The sequence below is a fragment of the Diadema antillarum genome, unplaced genomic scaffold, assembly GCF_040938485.1.
Source record: "Diadema antillarum isolate AM-2024a unplaced genomic scaffold, OU_Dant_1.0 seq00001377_RagTag, whole genome shotgun sequence".
In the NCBI taxonomy this organism is placed as follows: domain Eukaryota; kingdom Metazoa; phylum Echinodermata; class Echinoidea; order Diadematoida; family Diadematidae; genus Diadema; species Diadema antillarum.
The window spans coordinates 622,599-634,420 of record NW_027272137.1 but is presented as its reverse complement, the minus strand read 5'-3'; the positions used below and the strand labels follow the sequence as shown (position 1 = coordinate 634,420).

The 11,822-nt window shown below is 39.4% G+C and overlaps 1 protein-coding gene across 1 annotated transcript; it reads left to right on the top strand.

Annotated features, from left to right (window-relative positions):
* The first annotated feature begins 108 nt into the window (after positions 1–108).
* LOC139708827 (transmembrane protein 107-like) lies at positions 109–8,701 on the top strand. Its single transcript, XM_071620784.1, has 6 exons — positions 109–138; positions 3,940–4,048; positions 5,196–5,263; positions 6,191–6,291; positions 7,034–7,130; positions 8,635–8,701. Exons 2-6 carry the CDS (start codon positions 3,965–3,967, stop codon positions 8,699–8,701), a joined length of 417 nt encoding a protein of 138 aa, XP_071476885.1. The 5' UTR covers positions 109–138; positions 3,940–3,964.
* Positions 8,702–11,822: the final 3,121 nt, after the last annotated feature.

The window sequence follows — 11,822 nt, the reverse complement described above, 5'->3', positions numbered from 1 at the left end:
AGCACTGCACTCACTGACCTCTCATCAGTGACTGCACTGAACACGAAACATTAACAGGCAACCCTTGACCTAGGCTTCCGGTTCCGCTTTTCGAGAGTAAACATTCCGCGTCCCTAGTTTCGAACAGGTAAAGGAAAGGTAAGTCTTAAAATGACAGTTTATAGTTATTTCACGGGGTACCAAATGAATGAAATGATATAAAAATTGTCGACCTTGCGAAAAGTGGTAACGATGTGTGAATTTTCGTGGCAGATGATAGTTGTTCTAGGCTTCTTCTAGCAGCATGCCGCGGCGGGAAGTGATTGCAGAGATGCAGAGAGGTTTGGAATCCACAGACTGTACGGGACGGGGCCGGGGTGCAAGGTGCGGCCGGGGCTGGGGTATACCGGGGGGGGGGGGGGGGGGGGGGGGTGTTTCACAAAATCCCCAAACCCTGCGTAAATCCCTAAGTCCTGCGTAAATTTACGCAGGACTTTGAATCCTGTTTCACAAAGCTTAAGTCATGCGTAAATCCCACCAAGTCCTGCGTAACTCTACGCATGGCCCGAAGCCATGCGTAGAGTCAGACTTAAATTCAAAATGGGAATTTCAAAAGCATAATCAACTCTCTAATATTCATTAATTTCTTCCACTTTATCTTATCCGGAGTGAGATGGCAGTATTTTTAACAAACTAGAGAATCACTAGTTTCGTAGATGGTCTACTCCTACACTATTCACTGAACAATGGTCCAAATTAAAAATAGTCATAAAAATAGATCCCTACCTACAAATGTACTGATATAGAATTCTAGTTTGAACTGTTAAGTTAAACCAAAATTTTAGCTCATAAAGAGCTATGTAATCTACATGTATCTGGACTTTGGAAATCAATTATATTTCTACCAATCCTTTCTTGCCTGTGTTATCTTCTTAGCTGCTTACCCATGAATATTAATGCATGCCTATCCATTATAAATATATCATGCATTCACAACAAATTAGAAAAACCTAACAAATTAGTTAGACCTATACTTGTTACAATTGTAGAAATATTATACCTCTTGTGTACAGGACGGGGCTGTGTCTATCTTAGTATCTACACTAACTGGTTAGACCGATAAATTTGTCTCTTGTTCGGTAGCCTAATTGTATCTGTACAGTCTGTAATACGGTCGACTGCATTTGCGACCGTATAAATACAGTTAACAAGAGGCTACCCGACAAGAGGCAGATTTATTGGTCTACCTCTACACATGACTGCCAATGAAATTAGCCAAGTTTCCATTTCTACGGTACGAGTTACATCTTAATGAATGTTTTTTTTTTTTTTTTTCCTGGAAGCAAAAAAAAAAAAAAAAGACATAACAACCCCCCCCCCCCCAGCATTTTGTGTCAGTTAGAGGAAACGGTTAGCCAATAGACAGTCACCTCTGCCTCGCATCAAAGGCTACAGTAACGTATACACGGAAAACGTTTGAGAGGTCTAGTAGTTTCTATGCCTAATCTTGATTGATGCAGTTCTGAAACACATTCCAAAATCCAAAAATGCATAAATTCATCAATTACTTCCCAATTCAACTCAGGGCCCAGCAATTGGACTTTAAAATTCGACCAATTGATAGCCATTAGCCATGATTTATTATGGTTCTAACTAACCCTATACATGCAGTCTAGGGCAATCATGCACTTTGTTTTCTTCAAAATCATGAAGATGTGGCACTGTGCCCCTATCTTGATTAATAACACAGGTAGACATAACTATACACAGCCCAGTTATTCGCACAGCGTATTAACAGCGTCTGGTCGGGCTAATGTAGACATTGTCTAATGACATGATATTAGTAATGAGCAGACTCTACAAATTACAATACAAGTACCGGTACAACACACACAGAGTTCATAATATTCAGTCCCTTCCTAACCATGCTAACCTTCGATGAATCATCTCTTGCTCAAATTACATAATTTCAAGGACCTACCTACGAATGACTAACAGATTAAGCTACACTCACTTCTGTAGTTACGACCAACCCTACAAATGTAGCTAGTTGGAAAAGAAAACTTCTCTTCGTGTGCAACAAGAGGCTAGCCAGAGTCCTCTTCTACCAAGGTCCACAGTTACCAATTGTGCAATGTGAATGGCTTACGCTGTACAGAATGCAGAGATCATATCAGTGCCAGCTAGCTGCTGCGAGCTGCGCGAGCAACCCCATTCATCCTAACTTTCACACAGCCCAATATAAACATGTGGGACTGGATTAAAGAGGCCTCATGCACAAAACATCTCTTATATCAAAATAATCATCAAACGAGCGGCTATTTATGTACAAAAGAGAAATGATATGAGTCAGTAAATGAGCACTATGAATAACGAATGATACAGTAATGTCATATGAATCGTAGTTGCAGAAAATCAAAGCAATTTCCCTTCCAGAAATTACTCAAAAATCATCAGCAGACAACAAATGGCTAATTTGCATATTTTTGGCTCGTACATTATTATTCAAATCGAATAAGTCAGTCTTAGCCTAAGATTGACTTTGTAAAACAGACTTAAAAAGTCGCACTTAGACTAAGATTGACTAGCGCTAAGTCTGACTTACTAAGTGCGACCTTTGTGAAACAGGCCCCGGGTACGGGTTATCAACGAGTTGGGTTGGGTGGGTAGAGCAAGCGACACCTCTCTCCCCCAGGCCTTGTGGCAGAGCCAGAGGCCAGAGCCCTTCTCTTTTGGGGGTAGAGTGTCCCGAGCTCGTCGATCCCTGCTGAGTGAAGACTGCACTGAACTTTTAACTGTGACCAGCAGCTCCAACTTACGCGTGTAGGGCTGCTGTATGCTGGTCGCAGTTACACTGAACTGTACTGGTCTGTAGCTGTAACGTAGGTAGACGTTACTGCATGTGTCTACTCCTCAACTTCTCAAGTAGGGCTACCGTTACTTTAGGTTCCAATCCACTGCTGTGGTGCTGTGGAAGAATGAGTATGGACTACTAAGTGGGTACCACCTATATTGGCAGGGTAGACCTTTGGCTTTGACATCGGCACCCTGCGTATATCATACGCCATTCACTGTTTGCCTATAGAACGAAAAGGTACGCGTGGGATTAAGTGCCATTAGCTATGAAAACAATAGATACAAAGAAACGAAAATCAAACTCATAAGCAAACTAACAAACCAAACTAAACACATTTCAATTACACATCCGCTAGCCGCTCAGCAACGATGCATGACTGTGAAATTCACATGTATAATTGTATGGAGGGAGAGGTACCGATTGTGAGGTAGACTCTAGATAGATCTACCCTTTTACAAGCCGCGCGAAGAAAATGCATTGCATGCACTAAAATTGAGTTATTTTACAACAGATTCAGAATCAACACAACAGGACGGTCACAAGATTTGAAACTGCAGTAGGGCATATTTGACTGTGAGGAAAAACTTAGGCGAATTTGTTTTATATTTTTGGAATAAACGAGCTGCAGATCCTTAGGGTGCCAATAAGTGGTACCCTCAATCATACTTTTATTGCCTTTAATACTGATTCATTTGAATGCTTAGTCTTACATTTGAATCTTCCTCCTACACAGCTTCAACACATAACTTGTAATTAAGATGACATGGACTGTCACAGTACTGTTGATGCAGGCAATGTTTGAATTGCTTTGATGTTCATTTTATCATTTTAATTTTTTGCTCACCGAGACTACTCTGATTATGTAAGACAGATGATTACAAACAAATGAGTGATGTTTACACCATGACATCTTCATGCTCACTATTGATATCTGAAAAATCGCTATTTGTTTCTGATTATGAGAAAGCATTTTCAGTTGAGAGCATGGACTTTAGACCTAACCCCCCAACAAAACAAAAAAAAAAAGAAAAAGAAAAGGAAAAAAAAAAAAAAAGGAGAGACCCAATTACATCCTGTGATTTTTCTTTGTATTGGAATTCCAGATTATCTCAGCCAACTCCAGTCACCATGGCAATAACAAATCTGATACCAGCGCGATTTCTGTGCCTGATAGCTCACCTGGTAATATTGATCACCCTCATCTGGTCTAGGGTAAGTATTAAGAAGAAAACCACCCCTCCCCCAAACAAACAAAAAAATCTAGACAAACATAAACAGATGCAGGTATGAGAAGCAATAGCGCAAACAACTCTGATGTTTACAAATGAAGTAACTGTTCGTAATGTGTCAAGTGAATGAAGTTCATAAACTGAGATAGTGAAGATTGTGGCAGACAGTTCAGATAATGACATGAATGAAAGCACATTTTGCAGGTTCTCTCAATATTCTTTAAATTTCACATGTTATCAAAATAGTGGTTCCACTTTTAATTTTCCATGTGAAGACAGTGGATAATCTCTGTCTCACATTCACAGTGTATTTTGTTTTGGTCAGGTGTTAGTATTGATAGGAGGAATTTCAAGATTGCTCTGAAAGGGGGGAGAAGTATGAGCAATCATTTGAATGCAGCAATGGTATGCTATTTGATTAACACTGACTTTTCAATAATATAAAGTTCAGGAAAATCATCAACTTTTCAGTCAATTTGTCTACCCTGTTGCTGAAGACTTTCATGGCTAAAAAAAAGATGTGCAATGTAGTGAGGAATGATGAGACTATTTTTTATCTTCCACAGAATTCCAACATTAGAATGAGTTACAGTGATTAAATCGCACCAGGAGAAGTACTCATGGAAAGACAATTGTTTGAATGGATGATCATATTCTATTATAGTACAGTTGAACCTCTCTTATCCGGCCTCCCTTTATCCGGATCTCTCTATTATATGGACGCAATCTCGCCATGATTTTTTTGATAATTACGGGAGGAAAGGGGGATTCCCAACTCCTTGAGAACTCCTACACAAACACACATGAATTACATATTACTTTCAACATGATTAACATACATTACATCAAATTTCCTTCCAAATTGCTTACCTTCAGACGTTTTAACATCCTCAAACATCTCCAAATGTAACAATGAAAAGGTTGCAGTATACACGTTACTATACTTGTAGATGTGGTACTACAATGGGCTACATCAGTACATGTGTATGTATATGTACATGTATAAAGTATTGAGTCTCCCGTATCCGGCCAAATCCCTTATCCGGATGAGCCCCGGTCCCGACTTGTCCGGATACGAGAGGTTCAACTGTATTGTAAATGTAATTACAGTAATACATTTTCCCTCATAGGATGCCAATGTGAGAGCCTGCTTACCAGAAGTGTACACAGCAGAGCAGTACAACTCTGTCGACACAGCGTAAGTCCACCAGTAGAGTTTATGACAGACTAGGAAATACCATCAATGATCAGTGGTTCATGAAAGTTATCAGTTTGGGCAGCAAAATGCTTTTTAACCTTTTATGGAATGCCTTTACCAACATCCTTTGTGGACTGCAGTGTGGAAATTATTCCTGTAGCCACTTGTTTGACATCAGTGCCCCCCCCCAAAAAAAAAAAAACCCAACAACAACAACAAACAAACCCAGTAATAATAATTATAATAAGAAATAAAATGAACAGTCTCTGGTCACAGCCTCTTAAACCTAAAGGCCCGAATTCACGAAGGTGGTCTAAATTTAAACCATGGTTTATGTATATTTCTTCTGCATATTTATGATTGACAGATTGCGTACGCTAACAGCCATCCAGTAAAAAAACGTGCATTGATGCGCGCAAGTATTGGTGCGCCTATTTAACGCTTATTTTAGACCATGGTTTAAATTTAAACCACCTTCGTGAATTCGGGCCATTGTGGCTGAAGGCAGCACGATTGTATACAAAAACAATGGGATTTGGGGGTGTTGGTGTTCAGAGGGTTAGCTCAATTTATGTCATAGCCTGTCATAGATCTCATGAAGGCAAATGTACTTTGAATCACCTCTTTGTAAAAGATTCTACTGACTCTGTAAAATGACATCAGCACATGGCAGAAATGTTGCTATATAGTGTGTATCCATTCAGATTTGACATCAAAATGGCCCATGGTTTGTTAGTTTATTTTTCCAACATTTGATCTGTTAGTCTTCAATCACAATCATAGTATGTTTTCTCATCAAAATGTCATTTTAAGCATATCAAATTGTTTCTCTGTGAGATCCCCACAATGCTTTGCACATAAGAGTGGTAACCTTTTTTATGTTTGGTCAATTTTTTTACTACTTTGTCCAATTTTCGTCTCTTTCAGGTTAATAATTGGTCTTGCTCTCAGCATAGTATTCCTGTCCATTGAACTTATCGGCTTCATGGCAGGGATCTCAATGTTCATACACCCGGTTGGATTGCTTTGTATCCTTTTCATGGAGACATAAATCCACACACATGACTGTTTCAAGTTTATTTGGAAACATATCTGTTTTGTTAACATTGGCTGTCTTTTCCTCGAAGATCACTGTAAAGCAGAAGATTAATTATTGAAATTTGTCTGCAAATGCTAGTTATTTTAGCCTATTTGGCTTTCTATTGAATTATCTACAAAGTAAAGAAGTAGCAAAAAAAAAAAATGCTGAAAACTGCTTATCCAATAGTGGCGAGCCAATGGAGCAAAATGAAGTCAAAAGGGGCCTGAGCTTTTAATTCTAGCAGAATCTTCGTCAGAGGTTTGCCTCTGACAGAATCGAAAGCTTAGGCCCCTTTTGACTCCAAGTAGAGAAGTAACAGACAATATGCCTTTGATTGTGAGAATGCATCACTATTTTGTAATTTTATTTCAGTACCAGTAACCTCAATCACATTTCTTTATATTTTTAGTTGTATTTGTTGTAATTGGGATAAATATCTCTCATTTATGGAATTTGGTATCATTTGACCGATCATCGCTGGTAAAAAGAAGTTTACATGCAACCTATAAAGATCACAAAGTTTGGAGAGATTTCACACTTTAGCCCATTGAGAATGGACTGATTTTGCCAAGACACGCATTTCCCGTAAACACCTGCCGGGTATTATGTACTGGGGACTTGTCCTCAACGGGTTAAACTTGCATTCCAGTTTATCTGCTCTGACCTTGACTCATTTCATATCGCCATAGCAACTGCTTGTCATTCGAGTGCAGCCATTGCTCTTTCATTCTACCTGTTTGAGGAATGGCCCTGCTATATCTTCTGGTACATCTTTGGATTTTGCAGGTAAGGATCGGCTGCAGTCAGGGCAAAATGAGATGATAACTTTTGATAGGATATAACAAAAAGGATTTTGATGATGTTGGTGGTAATTATTCATTCATGTCTGTTGTAATATCAACATAACAATCTTTTAACTTAGAAGATTAGATATCAGTTCAAGAAATTAATCCTATACGATGATGAGAATAGAAGCAAAGCAGTATTCAAGAAACATGTATATGTATGCAATTAGTGCTTTGCAGTCATAGATTTAATAGAAAACAGCCTGGCTAGAGGAATCATGGTTTGTTTATACAAGGGATTTTTTTTTTGGAAAACCTCTTTTAGACATGTATGACTATCAAAGTACTATAAAGTGTACATTTTTGGGTTGTGGAAATTTTCACGCATTTCATTTGACACAAAACTAGCACAAAAATAAAAGTGTGTGAATATTTTTGCTTGTATTACATAACAATGATTTACATTGTACATCTTTGATTCTGCAGAAATTTCTATGACCTGACTGACAATGAAAAATTATTCATGAAAAAGTTCCATGTTTGCAATTCATTATACTTCAGCAGAGGAGATAATGTTTCTCTGCATTAGTCCATTTGTGTCTTACAATATTTGTTTCATCTGCTGTTATGATAGCCACCTGACTGTAGTTTACAGTACAAACGTGTACACCACTCACCTCCTAGATTAACATTATATGGTGATCAAAAGGAAATTCAGGAGAAACCAAACAAAACAAAACAACAGTAATGACTAATTAAGGTGAAATTTCATTTGTACACAACCTAAGAAAACTATTTACCTTGCGTGAGCTTTCGCCTACTGTCTGTAGGCTTCATCAGACTGGCGTTGATTCGCCGTAGATGGGGTGTAGGCAGTCTTACAGTCCGAGGAATGGGAATGTACGCTGAAGATAATTTGTATTGCCCCTCGTCACGATTCATCATATGTTCCTGCCCCCGTTGTATGTGGATAGCCTCTCTTATCCAACGTGTGAATTTGTTGCTGTCACAGGACACAATCTTGCTCTTTTTCCAGTCAATGATGTGGTTTTCCTGCGCCACGTGATCACTTATGGCTGACTTTTTAGGAGTAAGATCTGCCTCCTTCTTTTTAGCCCTTGTGAAATATGTCTTCCCCAGTGACTCTGCCTCTTTTTGGTGTTCTGACTTCCTGACTCCGAATATCCTGCCCGTCTCCCCTATGTAGAAAAAGAGCAAGATTGTGTCCAAAGACAGCAACAAATTCACACGTTGGATAAGAGAAGCGATACACATACAACGGGGGCAGGAACACATGATGAATCGAGACAAGGGGCAATACAAATTATCTTCAGCATACATTCCCATTCTCTCGGACTGTAAAACAGTAATGACTACAACAAAACATGCATACCGGTATATGTTTCCCAACATCTCATGAAAAGTGAAATTACTGCTTGATTCTGAAAGATTATTTTGTTTATTTCTTTACTGTTTGTGAAAAATGTGGTTTCTGTTACCCACAGTGCTTTTCCAGTCCTGGTAGAGGTTGGGGTTTTAATTGCTGTCCTCGGCCTCAAGAAAGTGAGGTGAGGTCGCCATCTGATTGCACCGTCCCTCCATCAGACGTTACCAGACCACACCAATGCCTTGATGAAGGTCAGTAGTGGACAGAGGAAATGGACGGTACTAATCCAGACCGATACAGTCCCAACACTTGAGAGTGAGGGGTGGATCTAGATGGAGTGCCATTTAATGACTGAATGAGACCTAGGAGTTGTGGTATCATCTGTGACGTCTGATGTGGTCTGAGTTGGTTTGCTTATGATACTCTAATTGGTGGAGCTTGCAGGGGAAATTTAGGCAAGCATGAGGCATTGGATGTTGGCCTTGTCACCCAACAGTGGAGTCAGGGTCCGGTTTGTGGAGATAGGGCTCCCTCTAGTGCCTGAAAAAGTGACAGTTTGCCTCTGCTAATCATGCAAATGAATCTTCCATGTATTTTGGCTTGTCAACAGCAAGTTCCTGAGACTGCATTGCATGTTGTACTGATATGGCGCCCTCTAGTGGCCAGAGTTTTGAATGCTGGTGGTATGAGTATCTTTCCCTGTGTGTTTTAAAGTGTGTTTACTAGTACAGAGACTCCAAATCTCCCGCTTTTGATGGGAGATCTCCCGCCGAAAGCCCATTTTTGCAAAACCTCCCATTCTCCCGCTTGACATTTAATTTCTCCCGCCCTGGCTCTGTGTCTCCCGCTTGAAATGATTTCTTACTTAGTGTCATCGTATGTTGAAAAATAAGCCTTAAATTGCACGAGAGAGCATCTGGAACCCTAGAGCTGGACCCCGGCCGCAAAGAACTTTGCGCTTTGCGCACACCAAAATGGAGTCTCCTGTTTGCTAGGGGTTTCAGGCGGGAGAATCTCCAGATCAGAAGGTGATTGGGGTTGGAGTCTCTGCAAGTAGGTTTGTAAAAGCGCACCCTTCAATTCATATTTGACTAAATATAACTTCTGTAGCTCTTACACTTTCAATTCTGAGTAGGAACTCTAAACGAATGTAAAACTGATTTTATATTTGGCTCTGTTGAGAAACTGTTGAGGACAACATTAATTCCCTGCTAACATTTGCACATTTCTCATGTGTAATTCTGGGATGATGTAGGAGATTTGACCATGAAATATCTTTCCACCAGTGCTGCTGATCACAATTTTCTTTCTGTAACTGGAATGAATTTAATTGACATCTGCCCTTTGAAATTCCCAAAAAGCATGTTGACCACTGACCGTGAACGATTACATGCATCCTTCAGGGAAATAGCGGAGGATTGTGTGAAAACAGTGAGGTGCTGTTCCAATCAGTCATGTGACATTTTCTTGCAGTTTTGTAAAGCTGTACTTTGCTCTCAGTAGTCTATGCATCAGACTTTTCAGAATTTAAAATTCTGAATTGGAACTTTACCTTGTATGAGATTGACCAGCTCACAATAGCAAGACATGTTTTATACAGTACAATTCTACACTTTTTCTTGCTGTAGACTCAATGACTACAGCAGTACATGCAATATAAAAATGACAATAGCAATGACTATTTATCATAATTGGAAGGTTCTGATATGCTGTTCTGAGGCCTCTCTTGCTATTATTAGCTTTTGCATTAATTAGTCAGGGTAAGGTGTATAACTTTATGCATCACAATGCTTATCTAAGCTGACTTTACTGATGATAGCTTTATGAAGGACGATAGTTTTTATGCCTCCGCCAACATGTTTTCGGGTCGTCCGTCCGTCCGTACGTCCGTCCTGTTTTGTTTTTGTCGATATCTCAAGAACCGTGAGGTGGTTTTGCATCAAACTTGGTATGAGGGTATATCCTGGAGGGATGATACTTTGTTTGGATTTTAGGGTCACGGGGTCACGGGGTCAAAGGTCAAAGGTCACAGATTATTTTGTGAAAAAAAGGTTGAAATTTCATGTTTTTCTCCATATCGCAAATGGTTCAAGGCATCTTCATGGAACTTAGTATATATGCATATACCGATGGGCAGTGATTATCTAGGGAAGTTGGGGGTCATGGGTCAAAGGTCAGGGGGTCAAAGGTCAAGGTCAACTCCTCAAAATATCACTACTTTCCTTATATTTATGCAATGCCTGAAGGATTTTTTTTTTAACTTGATGTATGCATGTATAACCCAATATATATTCTGTGGGAAGTTTCTTGCCAAAAGGTCAAAGGTCAAAAGGTCAAAGGTCAAGTGAAAGTGCTAAATTGCACTTCTTCCTCCATATCTCAAAAGTAACTCAAGGTATTATCATGAAACTTACATATTTATGCATGTTCTACCTAAAAGTGATTCTCTTTGGAACTGTGAGGTCAAAGGTCAAAGGCAAGGTTTAGATAATACTATTTTACCATTTGATACTGAAATTATACTTTTTCTCAATACCTTGAAAATTACTCAATGCATAAACTTATAAAAGGGTCAAAAGTCAAGTAAAAATCATCAGTTCCCCCAAATACCTGCACTCTGACGTTTTAATCATCCAATTGAACCTAGTTCTAGGAAAGTGAAGATTCAGCACATTTGTGGCAAACCTGTCATTTTAATATTTTGCCAATTGTGTGAAACTGTCATCACACATTGTCAAGACATTGTACTATAGACCTATTAGGAGAACCATGCATTATGGCGGAGGCATACACCAGTCGCCGTAGCGACATTTCTAGTTTTTTTTTTTTTTGGGGGGGGGGAGGGGAGTTGGGGTGGAGCTTAGTGGATGCAGAAAAGAAAAAGAAAAAGCAAAAACAACAACCTGTGGTTCAGCTCCACAATGTTTGGTCCTGTAGATCTTTTGACATCAGCAGAAATCAACATGGAATGGTGCATTGTAGTCAGATGACTGTCAATATGTGGCGATGTCAAATTAGGCTGGTTTTGATCTAGTTTGATGGGTCTACGTTTACCTTTAAATGCTGAGACTTTGTAGATAGCTGTGGACACTTCACACAGATAAACCACATTCCTGTCTCAGTGTCCTTCATAGAGGGCAGTCTTCAATACTTGTCTAGATATTTGATATCTCAAAAAGGTACTTTGACTTTCAAAACTGACCACAAAGACCAATATTTGCCCATGATTGTGTCAAGTGGCTTCATATCCGTTTTCTTGTAGTGAAACATGGCCGAGTGAGATGACCAGCACACAACTTTGTTATT

What these genes read in the sequence shown, in the direction of transcription:
- LOC139708827 (XM_071620784.1), top strand. Translation starts at nt 3,965, where the DNA reads ATGGCAATAACAAATCTGATACCAGCGCGATTTCTGTGCCTGATAGCT. An exon ending in TACAACTCTGTCGACACAGC is followed by an intron (nt 5,264 to 6,190) that starts GTAAGTCCACCA and finishes CGTCTCTTTCAG; the next exon opens with GTTAATAATTGGTCTTGCTC. An exon ending in ACACCCGGTTGGATTGCTTT is followed by an intron (nt 6,292 to 7,033) that starts GTATCCTTTTCA and finishes ATATCGCCATAG; the next exon opens with CAACTGCTTGTCATTCGAGT.